Source organism: Quercus robur, chromosome 2, assembly GCF_932294415.1.
Source record: "Quercus robur chromosome 2, dhQueRobu3.1, whole genome shotgun sequence".
Taxonomy (NCBI): Eukaryota; Viridiplantae; Streptophyta; class Magnoliopsida; order Fagales; family Fagaceae; genus Quercus; species Quercus robur.
Window position 1 is genome coordinate 32810961 of NC_065535.1, and position 21518 is coordinate 32832478.

The 21518-nt window shown below is 35.8% G+C and overlaps 1 protein-coding gene across 5 annotated transcripts; it reads left to right on the plus strand.

Annotated features, from left to right (window-relative positions):
- The first annotated feature begins 646 nt into the window (after nucleotides 1–646).
- Nucleotides 647–21011, plus strand: LOC126713393 (cation/H(+) antiporter 18-like). Of its 5 annotated transcripts, XM_050413145.1 has the most exons (5): nucleotides 647–1214; nucleotides 1666–1779; nucleotides 17560–17802; nucleotides 18502–19503; nucleotides 19582–21011. In XM_050413145.1, the coding sequence occupies exons 3-5, from the start codon at nucleotides 17602–17604 to the stop codon at nucleotides 20788–20790; spliced, it is 2412 nt and encodes an 803-aa protein (XP_050269102.1). In that variant the 5' UTR covers nucleotides 647–1214; nucleotides 1666–1779; nucleotides 17560–17601; the 3' UTR covers nucleotides 20791–21011. The 5 variants fall into 5 exon arrangements, with proteins under 5 accessions (XP_050269102.1, XP_050269103.1, XP_050269101.1 ...); XM_050413146.1 differs by lacking the exons at nucleotides 647–1214; nucleotides 17560–17802 and adding an exon at nucleotides 2814–3055 and having other exon boundaries at nucleotides 1625–1779; XM_050413144.1 differs by lacking the exons at nucleotides 647–1214; nucleotides 1666–1779 and adding an exon at nucleotides 16325–16657.
- The last annotated feature ends 507 nt before the right edge of the window (nucleotides 21012–21518 follow it).

Genomic DNA, 21518 nt, shown 5'->3' on the forward strand with positions numbered 1-21518 from the left:
TAAACACAGTATAACCCTTGCTTAAGTCACTAGTTACAACATGTACGATAGAGTATGAGCCATTTGTGTTGTGTCCGAGTTTGACTCTAAGATGAGTTGGTGGGGCTAGGATATCTGTACACGCATAAACCGATGGGAAAATTATTAGATACTCTCGAAATACCATAAATACATATTTTTCCTTTCATATAAATGGTGGGTCTTACCATGAATTTAATTATTAGAACTCACCGTTCATGTGAGAAGAGAAAGTATGCATTTATGATACTTTGAAAGTACACAATAATTTCTCAAACCGGTGAAGCAATTGACAAAGTTCACTGCTATAAGAACTCTTCTTCCTTATTTCTCGGCCAAAATGGGAAATTAACCCTGATTTTCAAACATTATAATTAGTAGGTCACGTTTTCAAACTATATTTTTTATTAGCATCTCGAGTCTAAGAGGCTCGATTTTAGACTATAAATTGAGCCTTTGAGGGTCGGTTTTCATGTTCTGATTGGGTCTAAGTTGGTACTTTTTTCACGTGGCGTCCACCTGGAAATCAAGTCTCTAAGACTCGATTTACATCTGCCATCTTCCTTTAAAAAAAAACAGTGGCAGAGAGCAACAAAATTAAGACACATCTAACACCAATGAGCTTCCCACAACAGCCACAGCAGCCATAGCCATCTTCCCACAACAGCCACAGCAGAACATAACAAATACAATTTTCATAGCATTATTTTTCCTTCTTTCTCTCTCTTCTTTTCCTCTCTGTCTCTTTCACCTGAGTTTACCAGGCTAATAAACAAAGAAGAAGAAGCCACAACCGTCACACCATTAGTTCGAGCCTCCCTTCAGATCTGCTAGTTTTTCTCCATCCTTTCGCGAAACCGACGTTGCAAATCTCTTCTTTGGCCTCCGATTTGCAAAACCCAAGAGTTCGATCTCCATTTCAGAGACACACGCCGCCACGCATGGTGGTCGTCAACCCACAAGCCGTCACAGATTTCCCGTCGACTGGTGGTTCATGAAACCAACGCCACGGATCTCTTCTTCGGCCTTTGGTGTGTAAAACCCAAGAAGCAAGCGTCCATCTTCAGCCTAACGCGCCTCCACATGCGGCCTGAAGTTTTGCCGTCAACCCACACGCCATCAAAGATCGTCGTTGGTTGTGTTGCTCCGATTCCGAAGAACCCATGCCTTCTTCCTGCACTTTTATCACAAAAAAGGTTTGCTTTTGCTTCTATTTTGAAAACACAAATTGCTAATTTCCTAACCTGCGAGGTGAGGTGAGCTCTCTCTCCATCTGATCTGGATTTTTTTGGGGTATTTCTAGGAATGGCACATGAGAGACTTAGACTTAAATTTTGCTTGGCTTATAAATCGAGTCTTAAAGACTCGATTTCTAAGTATACGCCACGTGGAAAATATGCCACATCAGATCATGGAAACCGAGTCTTTGAAACTCAATTTATAGGCCTTAAATCGAGTATAAAAGACTCGAGATGCTAGTAAAAAATATAGTTTGAAAATAGTGACTATTAATTATATTGTTTGTAAACTAATATTAATTCCCAATTTTGGCCTTATTTCTCGCAGCGTTTACTCTCTATGTAAGTTATAAAAATGCCACCGAAGCCTTAACACAAGCTACTAATTTTATGTTCTCTGACTTCACAGTACACAAAATACAAAAGCAAAACTTTTGGCTCTTCAAACACCTCTGCTTCGCTCAACTTAAAAGCGCTGGTTCGAATCTGATCCTTCGTGTCAGCGAGTTCTGGCCATAGCCAGGTAACCATTATACTCTATTCATCAGTTGGGCCTGTTGGGGTCTGTTTTTTTGTTGTCTAGAAATCTAATGCTTTGATGGGTTGCGTTTGTTTCTTTATTAGATATATAGATATTGAGTACTGTGTTTTGTGCACAGTAAGGAAAACACACATGCATATGCATATTTCTAGGGACTGGTTTTGTTTAGAGATTTATTAAATAAAAATTTATGCAAAGATTGGTTATTGAATTTAGTGGAACATTAATAAAGTGGGTCAATTTTATCAGGTAAAAATTTTGTGAAAGCCTTAATAGAAGCAGTAGATTTTTGGACTTCTTTTCCTGGTTTATTTATTTATGATCAAAACTTATTATTGAGTTTCAGTTTGTTTGAAGTCAAGAAAAAGAAAATTGTATATTTTAATATAGATATTTCTTGGGACTGGTTTTGTTTAGAGATTATTAAATGAAAATGTATGAACCATGTTCTGCAGAGATTGGTTATTGAATTAGTGGACCATTTACTTAAGTGGGTCAATTTTATCAGTTAAAAGTGGTGTGATAAATGCCATATAGAAGCAGTAGTTTGTTTGGACTTGTTTTCCTGGTTTATTATTTATTTTTTGTGATCAAAATATATAATTGAGTTTGTGTTTGATTGATGTCAAACTCAAAAGTGGGAAATTAAAATCTATGCATAGATTGGTTATTGAATTTAGTGGAACTTTAACTTAACTGGGTCAATTTTATCAGGTAAATTTTTGTGATGAAAGCCTTAATAGAAGCAGTAGATTTTTGGACTTCTTTTCCTGGTTTATTTATTTATTTATTAGACTTAAGGATATCATCTTTAGAGAATATAATTATCATTAGAGATGGAAGGTGGGTCTCCACCATGTGTTCGTGTCTGTGTGAGAGAGAGATTTGTAGTTTCAAAGTTGTTTGGTATGATCTAGAGAATGCTGGGATTTCTTTTTGCGGTAAACAAGGAATACCATGCAAACTAAAGTCTAATGTTTTAGATTTTGAGTCTGATAAGATGTCTCTCTTTGCAGGCTCTGAAGTAAACAAACTTTTGTAGACTCAGATAAAGCAAAATGGTTTCCAACGCTACAGCCGGACTGACATGTCCATCTCCAATGAAACCACCTCAAATGGCATATTTCAGGGAGATGATCCTCTTCAATTTTCACTGCCTCTTGCCATTTTGCAGATATGCCTTGTAGTTGTAGTTACAAGGAGTCTGGCTTTCATCCTAAAGCCATTAAGACAGCCACGAGTTATTGCAGAGATCATTGTATGTTCATTTTTTTCTTCCCATGCAATAAAATTTAATTAAAAGTCAGTTGAATGTACGTGGAAAAGAGAGTTGAATGTACGTGGATGATACTGTACTGTGGAAAACATAGCAGAGTGTGATCATTAAAGTCAAAGAACGCAAGGATGCTATCGGAGGTGGAAGATATATAAAGGAGGCACTACTGTTTAGTCGTTAGAGTGACAGTATGAAATAGGGTTACATGATGAGAAATTACCTAATCAATCATGGCAATAATTTAGACTTCAAATTCCAAAATTTACTGCTTAATCACTTTTAAGCAAACTAACAATTAATCCTAAATATAAGTAATTAACCAAATTTTATATTGCTTGGACATGAATATAAGCATCTAAAACATATAAAGCAATAGAGCCACAAAAGGGAAGCAAACTACAAGATAACACTTGATGTATTATCAAAGAAACTCAAGAACTAGACAGAAAAACCTCTTTGTGGCACCAACATTGAAATGATCTACTAGATGAATAGTTGCAGTATAGGATACACACTAAACCCCCCAAGCATAATGGTATCTTAATACTTAAGCCCTCTAAGCTCCTACTAGCAATTTAATACATTGAGTCCTTTCGCCATCTAGTAGTCGAATCTGCAAGTTGAGTCGCCAATCGCAAACAATCAAGTCTCCTTGGACTTGTGGTATTGCTCCAATGATTCCCAAATCCAAACAACTCTCTACAGTCAAGTATGATGAAGATAGTTATGGAAATAATCTCCTCTCATTGATATGGCAATGGTGAGAGGGAAAGAGAAGAGAGAAAGGATATGTGTATGACTATCTCAATGGGTATATTTCTCTCCCTCAAATGGGCAACTTAAATGTTTCTCTCTAATTCTCTCTACGGTTTTTCATCGATGAGAACATAGTATATGGAATGGGATTGAGCTAGCACTAGTAGGACACAGCATGAACAATCTGTTTTAGGTTTTCGCATCGATCATTCACGGAAATGAGTTGCTTGCGAGTTTCTTACAAGATGCTCAAATGAGGCTGGATCCTTTACTTGCCTGGTATCATTTCTCGAGAATGAGCTTTATTTAGCAAGAGTGGAATTGTCTTCTAAGCACCAATGACTCTAGCCCAAGTACTTCTACACAATTACAAAATAACTCCACAAAATACAATAAATTGAAAGAATTACAAGCAATTTGGTACGAAATTAAACTAACACAAAATCTCATGACTTAACAAATGACATTGATTAAGGAACTTTTCCCTTAATTCAAAGGAAAAAGTTAGTTTGGAGTTATCTTCTTCCAACCCATTATGTGGCGATTGAGAAGACCATTAATGTCTAATTTTAGTCACATGAATTTTTTAATAGGTAATGTGATTTGTTAAAATCATACACATGTATAGTTTTATAAATTGTCATGTAATGGGTTGGAGGAGATTCAGAGGATTGATGAGTGTGTTGCACATTCTGTGAAAGTAGAAAGTACAATTTTAAAATGTTTGAGACTATTCACATCAAATTGTCTATGTGAGTTTGGTAAAAAAAAATTTGAGGATTTATAAGATCGAATATGAATTAAATTATGCACAAATTTTTTTTAAATGAAAAAAAATATTATTATACCATGATGGTTTGTAAAAAAGAGAGTAGAAGAACTCATTATAATTATTGTATTGATTTTCCATGCTTCACTCATTCATCAACCGATTGAGATTTGGTGCAATACCATCAAGTGAATTGAATCTAATGATAACCTTTTCTCTTTATTAGATACAAAAGGTTAGAAAACAATATATAAATGTTTTTTTTTTTTTTTTTTCAAGTTAAAATTTCATTGGGAAAAATATCATGAAACCCTCTAAACTTTCAGGTAGTGATTATTACCCTCCTCGAACTCTTATTTTAGTCAATTCACTCCATGAACTATTCACGTCTGCCAAAATGAGACTTCCGTTTGTGTACTGTAGATTCACTAACTTGCTCGTGTGACTGCACATGGATAAATAAATAAATAAAATATGTTTCACTGAATCGAGAAAGAAAAAACCTGGTTTTAGGCTTTGGCTATAGAAAGACCAGAGCTATGAACGGAGATAACAGAAGACCATAGATTTCCAAATCCAAAAGCAAAAATCACTGAATAGTTGAAGCGTAAGAGCAATATACCCATTTTCTTAATTCTACCCTCAAAATTTTAAGTTATACCTAATCAATATTAGTGTCCATGGCTGCGACAGTTTTTGAGTCTAGAAATAGTGGATGCCCAGAAGAATAAAAATCCGATTGCTACAAACATTTTAGGCTTTAGAAAATCTCAAGAATCATCTTCTGACTTCTTCATATTAACAAAAACAGACCAAAGAAGACCCTTTTAGTTCATGTATTAAAAGGAAACACAGGTGGAGTTGCTCATTGCACTAGGCCACTGGTGCTGTTGCATGAAGTGGTGGAAGCACAAAAGGTCCCGTTGGAACCTCCAACAGCGAGATCGACAGCGATTCCTTTGTGGGAGATCCTCTAGTTTCTCTCTCACAAAGACTGAAACCCATTTTCTCTCTCTTAATCGGGTGAACCTTTTTTGTTTATTTAAAATATTATATATTTATCCACATGAGCACGTTAGTGCATTTAACAGTAGACGAACGGAAGTCTCGATTTGACAAACGTGAGTAGTTCATGGATTGAATCGGCCAAAATAAAATTTTAAGGGAGTGTAATTGCTATTATTCGAAAGTTTAAAGAGTGTTATGGCATTTTTCACCATTTCTGTTAACTTTTTGTATCTTATGATCTTATCTAATGTCCCCCAAAAAAAAAAAAAAAAAAAAAAGGGAAGTCAACTTTTTAAATTTTTTTCTATGCTATATTGATTCTACTGTACCGAATGCAATACCTAAGGTAAAAATGGTGTGAAAGACTCTTTTGGTAATAATAACTCTAGAGGCAGAAAAAAGGTGCACAGAAATTTCGAACTCTTGTTTTCTGTTTGTGGTGGACCTCAATACTCTCTAAGTGAGCTGAATGCAAAGAAGATGTGAAAAAAATCGTTCCATGTTTGGTGCCTCTAGCAAAGCTCTTTTCCCAAGAGAAGTTAAGGTATCGAAAATGTGCATGGAAAAATTCACACTCCTGTTGCTTTTCCATTTGTGACGGTAGAGGCAGTGGTGGAGCCAGGATTTCAAGTCAGGAGGGGCAAGATTTAAAGACAAGATTGAAGGTAAAATTAATCTAAGAAATATTAATCGATACTAATAACAAAATAAATAAACAACTATATGCCAAAGTCATTGTCATACATAATCTAATATAAAATTTTACTTTAATTCATTTTTTTTTTCATTTCTAGTTAAATTTACTCAATTGCAAAATCTACTTCGACACAAGCTCGTTTAGAATTTGACCTGGACATATTACTATGAAGTATATATATGTTCCTCAATGCCATAAATGCTTTTAAAATCTTATGTAGACATTTGAGTTTATAGCAAAAACTCAGGTTTTTTTTTTTTTTTTAGATCAGCAAAAACCTCAGGTTGAGACTGAAAATGGTTGTTTACAAGAGAAAAAAAATTGTAAATAAGAGGCTGACTGGTGAGGTTCTACAGTTTGGTATCACTATATTTTTTTTCCCAGTCCTATTCAATGAAGTTGTGTGCAAAACCAATGTACTTGTACGCAGGACCTATTATTTAATAAAAGTGCTGCTTCAGTGCTTTGTGGATGTAAAATTGTATTCTTGTTGACTAAAAAGTTGCTTCTATCAGGAGGGGCAAATAACCTTTTACTATGTTTACTAATAGTATACTACTAATACATAGAAATTTTTTGAGAAGGTCAGGGGGGCAGCTGCCCCCCCTCGACCCCCCCTCTCTCCGCCCCTGGGTAGAGGCAATGAAAATGTGCATGGTAAATTTCACACTCTTCTTCTTCTGTTTTTTTCTATTTGTGATGTTCCTCAACACTCTCCAAGTGAGCTGAAAGGCAAAAAAGATATGAAAAAATCGATTCTTTTTCGGTGCCAGAGTGAGGTTCTTTTGTCAAGGTGGTTTGAGCACAAATTTTTTTGTTTATATTTAAAATTAAATAAAATCATGTATGTTTACACTCTATAATTCTCACCTAAAAAAATTAATATTGTTACATATTTTGAAAATTTAACTGTTAGATTGCATGTTATTTATGTTCTTAATATGCATGTCAGATTTTGTTTAAATTTAATGTTATTTACTATTTAATTCATATACTTAGTTTTTATGCATAATTTTAAATTATAAAAACGTAAAATTTAAACATAAAAATATAGAGAAGAAAATGTAATTTAATAGTAATTTATTAAAATTCACATTTAATAAACAGATATTGAGTAAAATTGTAATTTTAAGTTACAAACAAGTTTGTTATCAAATTTGTTCACAAAATAATAAGAAAGCCCAAACCATGCTTTTCCTCAGGAAGATATCATTTCATACTTGATGCTTCTCAAATAGAATGTAAGAGAACCTCCATGCTTGAGATTTGGTTAGATAGGTGTGTGCATGGGTCGGGTTGGATCAGGTTGAGGGGATTTTTTGACCCAACCCACCATGGTGGGTCAAAAAAAATTCAACCCATCACATAAGTCCAACCCAACCCAACCCACATGGGTCGAGTTGTACCCATGGGTTTGACAAATTTTATTATTATTATTATTAAACTAAGTAGAAAAAAATATAAAAATTAATATATTAAAAAAACCTAAAGATTAGTATCAATGTAACTCCTTAAAGGTAAACAACACTAATGACTAAACAACAATAGTAATTTATTAGGATTTGTGTAAACTAATTGGCTTTTATGTAGGATAGGAAGAACTGGTTATTTAAAAAAATTTATTAATTATATATATATATATATGTATATTAAATTAGTATTAGTAGGAGGAACTAAGGAAATGTTGCTCTACAGTTGGTTTTTTTTTTTTAAATTATTAAATATATAATATATATTTAAATAAATAAATAAATAAATATATATATATATATATATATATATATGTAAGGACTCAATTCGTGACGGTCCCAAAATAGTATTGGGTTCGCACGTTGAGGGCCCAAACAATATAATTTGTAGAACGTGGGTTTGAAAGGCAAGGCCTTGGTCACCGGACGGTGGATAGTCGTAGTGTTCATACAGAATTAAACCGTGTTCGCCCGAGAAGTCTTTCTCCTTGAGGCGGTCTGGGAGGCTCTGGTTTTTGGCATTTTTTCCCAGCCCCTTCTCCGGATTGCTTGCTTCTCCTTTTATATTAACCTGTACCCTTTATCCTACGTACACGTGTAGGATCGACTTTCCAGGACTGATACTTGTCCCATCAGCCCATACCCAAAGTGGTTGTGGGTGGTTGTAAAAACTGAAGAGCATGGCTCTGTCAGGTGCAGAGTATTCAATGACATTAATGGCAGCTTTCCCTTTGTCCTTGGTCGTTATACTATCCAGTGTCCCTTTCCCTATCAACATAGATATTTTAGGTTTTTCCCAAAACTGTTCCTATACCGCTTTTGCCCTTTCTTTCAAGGGGACCTCGGATATGCCGAGGACGGAATTGTCCTCGGTTATATCTCAGGACTACTTGGACTTTTATTACACGTCCTCGGCTATACCCCTTCTCGGCTCGGGCCTTGGGACCCAATGTAAAAACGGGCCAGGACCACAATTTCTTGGGCCCCACAATATTCCCCTTGGGCTGCATACCTCATCCCCACCGTTGAGGGGATTTTATATTTAGAGCGAAAGTTTCTAATACCTTCCTCGGATTCAACGAGACATCGAAATGGATTCTTTTGTTTCCCCATTTTTCTAAAAGACTTAGCAGAAAAGACTGTTGGGTTTGAAATAAAAGTGGTAAAAACTTCGAGAAGACTTACAGGTTCAAAGGAAGGACCTCGGACAAAGTACGATTATTTGTAGTCGCTAGGAAAATAACGAAAATAGAGAAAGGCAGGTTCAATGTATGAACTCTGGAACCACGTAATCATCGAAGGTAAGGTACAGGGTTAATTTGAGAACGCCTTTATAGTCATATGAGGATTGTGAGAGGTAAAGTTCCCGCTCACAAAACAAGGGAGGCCCTCTGCTGTTTGATTTAAATCTCACCGTCGAACGTGGGAGACAAAGGCGTTGCCAAAATTTAATGCTGCCAAAATCGGGATGCTGAAGCATCAGGGGCATGCCCCAAAACATGCATAGGTACGGGCTTATGACGTCAAAATCCACCTTCTCTCCCGAGGAGTCGAAAAGCAGGATTTTGAGGGGCTATTGTGGGGGCCAATCAATCAACAAGTCCATTAAGGTTAGGATCGTTGGGCCTGTGGCCCATCCGAGGATGCATATCCGTCCGAGGAGGTCAAGTCAGGTCATAAGGGTAATTACCGAGGGGGGGGGGGTGATAGTCAATGTCACGAAAGTAGAGTTCCGTATTCGTCCGAGGACGCCATACTCCTCGGCAGTATGCGTCCGAGGACGATCAGGACGCGGTTTTGTCACAACCGGACCTCGGAATTATGTCATCACTGAAGATGGGATAACAAACCAAGGGTAAGAAAGAAAAGACAAACAAATATCTATAACTACAGCTGCCTCCGCATTAATTACCTCTCAACCAACTCTCTGGCCGCATTAATGTGGAGATGATACCTGAACAGTAAGGAGGCAGCCTTACAGCTGCCCATAGGAAATTCCAGGAGGCGTTAAATGGGACAGGAAGAAATCCCCCGAACTCAACCTACACATGTGTGGTGAGGATGGAACACAGAGGGTGGTATATAAACTGAAAGAAGAACATGCAAAAAGGGGGATTGGAACAAAAAAGAGAAAAGAAAAGGAAAGACTGAAGAAGAAGAACGTGAAAAGCAAAAGAACTGTATCGATTACAAGAGAAAAACCGATTGTTGTGCCAATTCTGGGCCTTCAATATACATGAGGGTGAAACTTTTCATTCCACAAAAGTTAATCTAATTCTTAATACCCATGCTCTACAAATTATATTGTTTGGGCCTGTTCACGTGCGAACCCAGTATCATTTTGGGTCGGTACAAATCGAGTCCTTACAATATATATATATAAGTGCCCTACAGCTGATTTTAAAAAAAAAAAATTATTAAATATATAATATATTTTAAATATATATTAAATATGGGTGGGTCGAGTCGGGTCGGGTTGGGTTTGGCGGGTTTGTAATTTTATGACCCAAACCCAACCCGACCTGCTATAAAATTTTATTTTGTAACCCAACCCAACCTACCAAGCCTTAAAAACTGGGTTTGGCGGGTCAGTGGGTTTTCTGCACACTCCTATGGTTAGAGGATATTTTTGTAATTACCGACGTGCATGGTTTGTAATTAACAAATAAATTTATCTTTTATTATTAAAAATGTTAATTAAAAATAAAGAAGAAGAGAAAGCCACACACAAATATATATATATATATAAATCAATCATCTCCCATCTCCCTTTCCCACTATTTATCTTTTAACAAAAAAAAAAATTGGCAATTTAATAGGACTCACTGTCGATACCATAAAACTAGGACCCAATGCACCAACCAGCTCGAACTCAAAATCCTTCTTTTTAAAAATAAAAAAAATAAAAAAATAAAAAAATAAAAAAAAAACCTTGAACTCAAAACAATATGGACTTAGATTACAAGTTTAAAACAGACTTTCGAAATTTAATTAGGTAGATAACCTAGAGAAATTATATGTCTACAACATTTTTATAACAAATCCTAAGTGGCAAGTTGTTACCAGTTGTTATTGTTGGGGCAAAAAAGTAATCTTAGCATTTGTTTGAAATTTGAACCAATAACAATTAACCACCTGTGATTTGTTGTACAAATGTTGTAGACGTAACATATCTCGATAATCTATCCACACTTCCTAAAAACTAAGACTTAACAAAGTACAAAAGACTCAACAATTTAATAGGGACACACTATGCGTCACCAATTACAAAGTGACAATTCAAATATTCATTTATGAGGTGGTTGAAGACTTGAAGCCTACTAATCATATTCATTACTATATTAGTTTGTAAGCATTATTTTGTAATAAAACTTATAGTATCTTTAACAGGCTTATTATCCTTATCTCCTAAAAACTAGGACCCAATCTCAATAAAACAACTATAAAAAAAGTACTATATTCATAATATATTTACAATACTTTTACAACAAATTATAAGTAATATATTGTTATTGGTTCCAATTTGAAACCATCACTGAAATTATTTTTTAGTCCACTAGTAGTTGTCAATAATAACCTGACATTTAAAATTTGTTGTGAAAGTATTATGGGCATAGCATTTCTCAGCAACTATCAAAGAGGACTCTCTATCCTCACCTCCAAAAACTAGGTCCCTATAAAACAACTATTAAAGGGTTAGGAACCCATAATACTAAGCCATTCTTGGGCCTGGGGGCATGGCCCCCTCCCTGCCCCCTAAAATTTGGAAAGAATAATATATATTACAATAATTGTTTTGTTTGTGACAATAAGGCGAAACTATACTATTGGTCCCCGAAGTTTACCTTATAAGTGCAGTTGGTCCTTTAAGTTTTAAGTGAGTATTATTGATTCCTCAAGTTTTAAAAATAAACGACATTAGTCCTTTTATTAACTTCTATTAATAGAATAGTGACTTGGCATTTTTCTTAATAATGTGGCAATTTTTTTAATGAAAAAAAATTGCAAAATTTATTTTACACATAAGAAACCCATTAACACGAAATTTTGTACCTAATCAAACCTAATGATTAGGTTTGGCTAATGACAAACCCAGGGCTACGGCATAGAACTTCAGGAGGACCAATGGCGAAGTGGGTTTGATTGGCTAAATTAAACAAACAAACCAATGCTTGTTTCTTCAAGAGCTTCATTATCTAGTCAAAGTTCTCACCTTAAGCCTGATTCACCAACTCCACGCGGTTGTTGGTGAGCTGCCAAGTCATCGTCGTCGATTCAATGGATATCTTATTTGAATCATGTAGACCAATTTGTTTGAGGACAATGTGGGAGAGCAATTCTAATTTTAAAATTTTGATTTGTCATTTTTTCTTGATTAGTTTGTTTTGATTTCTTTGTAAAAAGCCCATATTTATATTTAGAATTGAGCATCTAAGCCGCCACCTTGTGGGGGCGTCGCAGCCACTACCACCGCTCTTTGGCTCACTCTAGTTCCTTTCTATTTATTTTTTTGTTCTTACAAACATACTTCACCTTTCAATATTTTTATATTTAAAGCTGAACACTGTAGTGGTAAAGGCCAATCTCCAATGAACCCACCCTTATTCTTTCTTCTAATTTCTTGATTTGTTGTTGTGGTTTTTTTTTTTTTTTTTGTTGATATTTTGGGGTTAATGGATTTTTGACATGTAAAATAAATTTTGCAAATTTTTATTAAAAAATATTATATCATTAAAAAAAATGCTAGTTTACTATTCTGTTAGTGCCACGTAAGCAATATTATTAACAGTAGTTAATAGAAGGACTAATACAATTCATTTTTTAAACTTGAGGAACCAATAGTACTCACTTGAAACTTAAGAGACCAACTGCACTTACAAGATAAACTTCAAGGACTAATAGTGTAGTTTCGTCAAACAATAATGGTGAGCTGGTTGACGCATAGCCAGCTACTTTTTTTTTTTTTTTTTTTTTTTTTTTTTTTTTTTTTTTAAGAATACTAAGTATTTTTAATACGCACACAGAGAGAGAGAGAGAGGAGAAAGTCTTTAAGAAACTACTTGTGGTGTATATCCAAAAGGGCCTAGCCTGCTACTCTTAAATGTGAGGATTATATCAGTTGGTGATATATATATATATATATATATAAATATATATATATATATATATATATTAGTATTTATATATGAATTGATTTTTTTTCTTTTTTATTTAGTGATAGATGATTAATAATAGGCCAATAGTTTTTTTTTTTTTTTTTTTTGAGAAGTTGATGAATAGTTAATAGTTGTGATTATTTGTTAGTGTCTTTTTTTTTTTTTTTTTAAGTAATGTTTAGATAATTAAAAATTAGTTCTTTGTCTGTGTTGATGGTTTGTTAATACTTATTTGAGGTTTCATAATAATTTTTTTTTTTAATTTTTTAATTTTGCCCCCTTTATTCAAAGTTCTGACTCTGTCCTTACACATAATAATAGGTACTTGTGTTTTGAGTTTCGTTCTATTCCAACCCTATGGATGTATAAATCAATACACAGCAATCCTTTGTTCTGTATCAAATCAAATATTGGGTTAAACTAAGGTGTGTCGAGCATTTTGATCTATTTCGACCATTTGAAGTCTAGACTAGAATTTGGATTGAGTCAATTATTGATATTTATTTTTTTAAATTGATCATATCGGTAATTTTTCCTCCCAAAATCAAACCTATACAATTACAGATAGATATCAAAATTTTGAATTGGGTCATTTTTAAAATTTTGGTTTTTATAAAGTGGTAAGTTAAGTTTTCTAAGTAATAGTAATAGCATTTAATATGTTCAAAACAAAACTAACATGTAACAACTCAAGCTAGCATATTCTTTCATAATATTGTACTAATATTATCGTAATTATCTTATTATTAATAATAATTGATATAAGCAGCTATTCACTTAAAATTTTAATATAGTTTCGCCTAATAAATTAACTTTCTAATAATAATGAATGAAATACATTCCATAAAGTCAAAAACAAATTAATTTCCCAACATGTAATATTTAATAGGTTGAGCCACTTGACAATTGACGCAAACACAATAGGTTAGATGTAAATTTTATTTATTGTAATAATAATATTTGAAATTGTTGATGCTCATTTTGGAAAAGCCCAACAGCAAGAAGAAGCCCAACAATATGGGCAGGAAGAAGTTAGTAGGATTGAGAGAAAACTCCATTAAGCCTGAATGGCAAGAATAATGGGTCATAGGCCCATGAAATAAACAAGTGGGTCTTGAGGAATGCAAACGGGCCTAAGGGAGCTTAGAGAAGGAAGTAGCAAACCCATGGGCATTATGTGATGTAGAAAAGTAAGAATGGGCCATGACAGACCCAAAGTAAGAAAGTAAGGGGTTGATGGAAAGCCCATGAACTCCAAGGATGAAGGATGTGGTAATTGGGTTAGGGAAGCCCAAAAGAGTTAGTAAATACCCATGGGAATATAGAGTTAGAAAATGGGCCGAGAATACCCAAGGAAAGCAAATGGGCCGAGGATACCCAAGGAGAAAGAAATGGGCCAAAGGAACCCACAAGCAATGTAATGGGTCAAGAAAGCCCAAAGTAGCATAAGTATAATCCCAATGACCATACTGGGTCATTGTAACCAATTAAGAGAAGAATATACAGTAGGCCCGAAAGAGGCTTAACAAGCATGGATCAAATAGCGTTGTAGCAGGAATAACATAATAGCATGGTAGGAATATTGGCAAGCCAACAGAAGGAGCAAACAATGGGTTAAAAGGGAGAAAAGATCACAATCAAGGAAGGCCCAACCATTGGAGGAAGCAAGCCATAAAGAATGGAGGATCAAAAAACAGTTCACGCCACAAGAGGTTTAGAATGAGTGGTAGAACGCGCAGACGAACCTCCAGTCCATGGCAAATGCATGAGTAGCAGACAAATTTGGACATACACGGAAGTGGAGCACGCATAAGGCCTAGACAACACCAACCTATACCCAGCCAATATAGGAGTGGTGGGTCATGGATCAAAGGTAAGAGAGGCTATATTTTGGCGGTGGGGAGAAAGGAAAGCCTATTCCGTAGTTCCCGCTCAAACTCTTTTAGGGGAAATGTCTTACTAGGATGACATACCACCCAAAAGAGGGAAGGATGAGTTGGAACCACTAGGTGCATGCCATGAGGGATAGCAAGAGAGAATACTCACACTCTGGTGGATAAGAATGACACGATGAACAAGCAAATAAAATAGTTTTTTTTATCTGGTAATAGGGAGTGGCACAATCAACACAAGTAAGTGGTGGTGGTTAGGCAGTTGACAAATCAGTGGATGGTCGAGAAGGACACCCAAATCCAGACAAAAGTAGTTAAAGGATAAAATGGTAAAAAACCAATCACAGCAGGCAGTATATAAAGGGCCCTCACCGTGCACAGTATCATCATTGCAATAGTAGTAATCACTAGGAGAGAATTATAGCACCACCATCACCATAAGCACTAAGAAAGAAAGAAAATAGTGGGAAAGAATTAAAGTAACAAAACGAAGGGGGAAAAAAAGAATCGGGAAGAGAAATAAAGAGTATGGAATGGCAGATATGCACCAATAAGCTAATCCTTTCTCTCCCTCTAAAACCCTACCCTCTGTTGAAGATAAATGATTCGTTTAGGCATAAGCCATTCAGACCCGTTCCCTCAAAGTGGATAATTTCTATAGCAAGATCTTCCTGCGAGGTTACCAATGTTGAGGAAGTGGTTCCCTCCTTGGTATTAGTCCCATAACACAACTGAACACAACAGACTAACCTTTTCCTTCTTTGATTTCATTACTTATCGTTATTATTTCCTTTCTTGTCTTTGCAATTTCACTTATAATGTATTACTTGTTGCTATATCGATCTTTTCCTTATTTTAATTTAGGTTTCCTTATTTATTTTGCCTGGCAATAAGCACATCTCTTTTATTATTGTTTTATTATATTTATTTGCCATAACTCTTTTGCAATAGTTTCGTTTCATCTAATAGCAAGTGTGTTGCCTTTATTATTGTCCCCGTTGTATTAATCTACCATAACTCTTTTGTAGCAGTTTCGTCTGCTATGGGCATGTGACCAAAGTTTTAGCAAAAAGGGGCATAGTTTGTGTATAAGCCGGACCAAGGTAAGTTGCAATTGGATCGTTCCTAACTCTCCTACCTAGAACACTTGGGCCACAGTGTAGTAGAAGGCAACCTAACCCAAAGGCGCAAAATGGCCCACCACAGAAATGTTTGGTCATAAAGCTTTATTTAGAGGAGGTTTTTTAAATTTGTTGATACCTAAGTATTAATAATTATAAAAATATACTAGTTGATATTTTGATAATAGAGTTTTATTTATTTAATTTAAACACAATATAACCATTGCTTAAGTCACTAGTTGCAACATGTATAACAGAGTATGAGCCATTTGTGTTGTGTCCGAGTTTGACTTTAAAATGAGTTGGTGGGGCCTAGGATATCTGTACACGCATAAATCGATGAAGGAGTTGACAAAGTTCCCTGCTGTAAGAACTCTTCTTCCTTATTGCTCGCAGCGTTTACTCTCTATATAAGTTATAAAAATGCCACCGATGCCTTAACTCACACTACTACTTTAATTTCTCTGACTTCACAGTACACAAAATACAAAAGCAAAACTTTTGGCTCTTCAAATACCTCTGCTCCGCTCAACTTAAAGGCGCTGGTTCGAATCTGATCCTTTGTGTCAGCGAGTTCTGGCCATAGCCAGGCAACCATTATACTCCATTCATCAGTTGGGGTCTGTTTTTTTGTTGTCTAGAAATCTAATGCTTTGATGGGTTGCGTTTGTTTCTTTATTAGATATATAGATATTGCGTAGTGTGTTCTGTGCACGGTAAGGAAAACACATATGCATGTGCATATTTCTATTGTGTGGTTTTGTTTAGAGATTATTAAATTAAAATCTGTGCGTAGATCGGTTATTGAATTTTGTGGAACATTAACTTAAGTGGGTCAATTATATCAGGTAAATTTTTTTGTGATGAAAGCCTTTATAGAAGCTGTAGATTTTTGGACTTCTTTTCCTGGTTTAGTTATTTTTTGTGATCAAAACTTATAACTGAGTTTCGGTTTGTTTGAAGTCAAGAAAAAGAAAATTGTATATTTTAATCTACATATTTCCAGGGACTGGTTTCGTATAGAGATTATTAAATGAAAATGTATGAACCATGTTCTGCAGAGATTGGTTATTGAATTAGTGGACCATTCACTTAAGTGGGTCAATTTTATGAGGTAAAAGCGGTGTGATAAATGCCATATAGAAGCAGTAGTTTGTTTGGACTTGTTTTCCTGGTTTATTTTTTATTTTTTGTGATCAAAATTTATAATTGAGTTTGTATTTGATTGATGTCAAACTCAAAAGTGGGGCATTAAAATCTATGCATAGATTGGTTATTGAATTTATTGGAACATTAACTTAAGCAGGTCAATTTTATCAGGTAAAATTTTTGTGATGAAAGCCTTAATAGAAGCAGTAGATTTTGGACTTCTTTTCCTGGTTTATTTATTAGACTTAAAGATATCACCTTTAGAGAAAATAATTATCATTAGAGATGGAAGGTGGGTCTCCACCATGTGTTTGTGTGTGTGTGTGAGAGAGAGATTTGTAAGTTCAAAGTTGTTTGGTATGATCAAGAGAATGCTAGTGGATTTCTTTTGGTGGTAAACAAGGAATACCATGCAAACTCAAGTATAATGTTTTAGACTTTGAGTCTGATAAGATGTCTCTCTTTTCAGGCTCGGAAGTAAACTAACTTTTGTAGACTCCGCTAAAGCAAAATGGTTTCCAACGCTACAGCCGGACTGACATGTCCATCTCCAATGAAACCTACATCTAATGGCATATTTCAGGGAGATGATCCTCTTCAATTTTCACTGCCTCTTGCCATTTTGCAGATATGCCTTGTAGTTGTAGTTACAAGGGGTCTGGCTTTCATCCTAAAGCCATTAAGACAGCCACGAGTTATTGCAGAGATCATTGTAAGTTCATTTTTTTCTTCCCATGCAATAAAATTTAATTAAAAGTCAGTTTCTCTTACCTGATATGACATACTTTTGTGCATCCACTATCACTTCAATCCCTTAAGGCAGATACTAAAGAGTAGTACGTAGGTCCTTCACTCTAAGATATCTTTACTATTTTTTTCCCATCAACATCTGAGGTTTAAAAAGTTAATAAGAAACCTATGTGGGTTAAATTTTTTCCAGTTTCTGGTGTAAACTTGGAGTTCTCATGATGTGGTATTGGTCACACAAATTTGTCAGCTACAATTGCAATACCTTGTAAAGAGCAAAAGAAGTTTTATTGTTGAGTTTAAAGAATCACTTGGTTCAACACACCTGCATTTTTGTTTGTACGTGTATCTGTCTATCTATGCATCTGCTGTTTTATTTGTTTTTCCTCTTGGACATGAACTTGTCCTTAGTTTTCTTGAGGTTTACTTTGCAGGACAGAGGAATGAAGGTTGCTTTTTAAAAAAGAAAAAAAGAAAAGAGAAATCACTGTTTTTTTACATGGGCAAGATGACTGAATAGCGTAAATTGTTGGAGCTAAGCCTGCTCTATGGGTTTCACCAAATTGAAATTTTCACATTTAAAATTACTCAGACAGACAGAAATAGGTACCATTGCTTAAATTTGTTTACATTGATGAATTTACGTTGTGTTGCTATTTGACAGGGAGGAATATTACTTGGACCATCAGCTTTGGGACGAAGCAAAAGCTACATGCAAGCTATCTTCCCACCAAAAAGTCTCCCAGTCTTAGATACTCTTGCAAACCTTGGTCTTCTATTCTTTCTATTTCTGGCAGGACTGGAGTTAGATCCTAAATCTCTTCGTCAGACTGGAAAGAGAGCATTGGGCATTGCTCTTGCAGGAATCAGCCTTCCTTTCGCATTAGGAATTGGTTCCTCATATGTCCTAAAAGAAACAATATCTAAAGGTGTAAATGGAACTGCGTTTCTTGTCTTCATGGGTGTGGCCCTCTCCATAACTGCCTTCCCTGTCTTAGCTCGTATTCTGGCTGAATTGAAACTTTTAACTACTGATGTTGGAAGAATGGCTATGTCAGCTGCAGCAGTAAATGATGTGGCTGCTTGGATTCTACTTGCTCTTGCCATTGCCCTCTCTGGCACTGGCAAATCTTCCCTTGTCCCGCTTTGGGTCTTCTTATCTGGCTGCGTTTTTGTTGTTTGTGCAATTTTGATTGTCCCTCCAATCTTCAAATGGATAGCCCAGAGATGCCATGAAGGCGAGCCTGTAAAGGAGACTTACATTTGTGCTACATTGGCTGCTGTTCTGGCTGCTGGGTTTGTTACTGATGCTATTGGAATTCATGCCATGTTTGGTGCTTTCGTGATTGGAGTTCTTATTCCAAAGGATGGGCCATTTGCAGACAGTCTTGTGGAAAAAGTTGAGGATCTTGTATCTGGTCTCTTCCTGCCACTGTACTTTGTTTCAAGTGGATTGAAGACAAATATAGCCACAATTCAGGGGCTCCAATCGTGGGGTCTTCTGGTTTTAGTCATATTTACTGCCTGTTTTGGGAAGATATTTGGCACTCTTCTGGTGACTCTGCTTTGCAAAGCCCCTCTGCGTGAAGCTCTGACATTGGGGTTCCTAATGAACACTAAAGGCTTGGTTGAACTCATTGTTCTCAACATTGGTAAAGATAGAAAGGTAATGTGAGTGTTCATTCAGTTTATGGTGAGAATCAAAATCTTATGGTTCTAACAGCTTTGCTTTTTCTATTTGCAGGTATTGAATGACCAGACTTTTGCCATTATGGTTCTAATGGCCCTGTTCACCACCTTCATCACCACACCTATTGTCATGGCTATATATAAGCCAGAAAAAAGGAAAAGAATGGCTGATTACAAGAATAGAACAATTGAAAGGAAGAATCCAAATACCCAACTTAGGATTTTGACTTGCTACCACAGTGCAAGAAACATTCCATCAATTATTAACCTCCTTGAGGCCTCAAGAGGATCTGAGAAGCGTGAAGGACTTTCTGTGTATGCACTGCACCTCATGGAACTCTCTGAGAGGTCCTCAGCTATAATAATGGTACATAAGGCAAGAAAAAACGGGTTGCCCTTCTGGAATAAGAGCCAGCAATCAGATGCTAACCATGTTGTTGTGGCGTTTGAGGCTTTCAGGCAATTGAGTCATGTGTCCATCCGGTCAATGAAAGCAATCTCATCAATGCCTGGCATGCATGATGACATCTGTAACACTGCTGAGAGCAATAGAGCTGCAATTATAGTTCTTCCATTCCATAAGCACCAAAGAGTGGATGGTTCACTAGAGACTACCCGAAGTGACTTTCGTTTGGTTAATCGTAAGGTTCTTGAACATGCACGGTGCTCAGTAGGGATTTTGGTTGATCGTGGGCTTGGTGGAACCACCCAAGTAGCAGCAAGTAATGTTTCTTATTTCATTATGGTCCCCTTCTTTGGGGGCTGTGATGACCGTGAAGCCCTTGCTTATGGGGTTCGCATGGCTGAGCACCCTGGTATAAGACTAATGGTCATTCGTTTCATAGTGGAACCTGAAAGCATGGGAGAAATTGTCAGAGTGAATATAGAAGCCTCTAGCTCCAAATTGAGGTCATCAGATGAGGAGTTCCTTGCTGAATTCAAGCAAAATATGGCCAAGGATGGCTCCATCAAATATGAAGAGAAATTGGTTAGAAATGCTGCAGATACAATTGCTGTGCTCAGTGAGCTAAAGCGCTGCAATCTGTTTTTGGTTGGTCGAAGGCCTGAATGTGAAGCAGCCTTAGATTTAAGCAGGAGTGATGATTGCTCAGAACTGGGGCCTGTAGGAGGTTTGTTGACTTCACCTGATTTCTCAACAACAGCATCAGTTTTGATAGTCCAACAATACAAAAGCGGAGCATCTCCAAATTCGACCCTGCAGATGGAGGATGAGTCACCTGACAAAGACTCAGAATCTAACTAACTGAACCAGATAATGTAATTGAAAGCTGTCGGATGAGCTTGTTCTCACTCTTAGATAAATCATTGTCTCTCCATGTTCTATATTAAAAAAAAAGAAAAAAAGAAAAGCTACTCATCATATGGTCATTTGTTTACAATCTCATATGTTCTTATTCACTTAAAATGATTGACATTTTAGATCTCAACACATTGAAGAATAAAGAACAAAATGAAATTTCTTTATCCTTTATCTTGTCATTTGTAAATGTTATGTTATGAATCAAAGGCATAGTCTATTACTGTCTAGATTTTTCTCTAAACACAAGCGTAATAGTGAATGCTTTAGGGCTAAACTACGCATCTTTTTCATGACTAGAGGGGGCTGCCATAATTCAGAGTTCAAACTAGTATAAGTTGTAAGAGTGTTACCTGACATGGAATGTAGCTGGAATTTTTATAATTTGAGGGATTCTTTATGTGTGCTTGTATTGCTTTATAGTATTATAAGGTCACTAGAATGGAAGTTAGGCTAATCTGCTGTGATATACAACCTTCTCTTTTCTATCCTTTTTTAGCTTACGTCTAATTGTATCTTTAATCAAAGATAAAGCTGTGCGGGATGCAAATTCTGAGTTAAGTTTTCGATGCAAATTAATTAAGGTTATTCAATCCTTCTGTTTGCAAATTAAGTGTGTCATTCCCGAATACAAATCTTCTGTATCACTTTTTGTGTTTCACTTTATGTTCCAC

Bases quoted from the DNA above. Each gene is read 5' to 3' on its own strand.
- LOC126713393 (XM_050413145.1), top strand. From the start codon at position 17,602: ATGGTTTCCAACGCTACAGCCGGACTGACATGTCCATCTCCAATGAAA. The intron at 17,803-18,501 runs GTAAGTTCATTT...GCTATTTGACAG, and splicing joins GAGTTATTGCAGAGATCATT to GGAGGAATATTACTTGGACC. The intron at 19,504-19,581 runs GTAATGTGAGTG...TTCTATTTGCAG, and splicing joins ACATTGGTAAAGATAGAAAG to GTATTGAATGACCAGACTTT.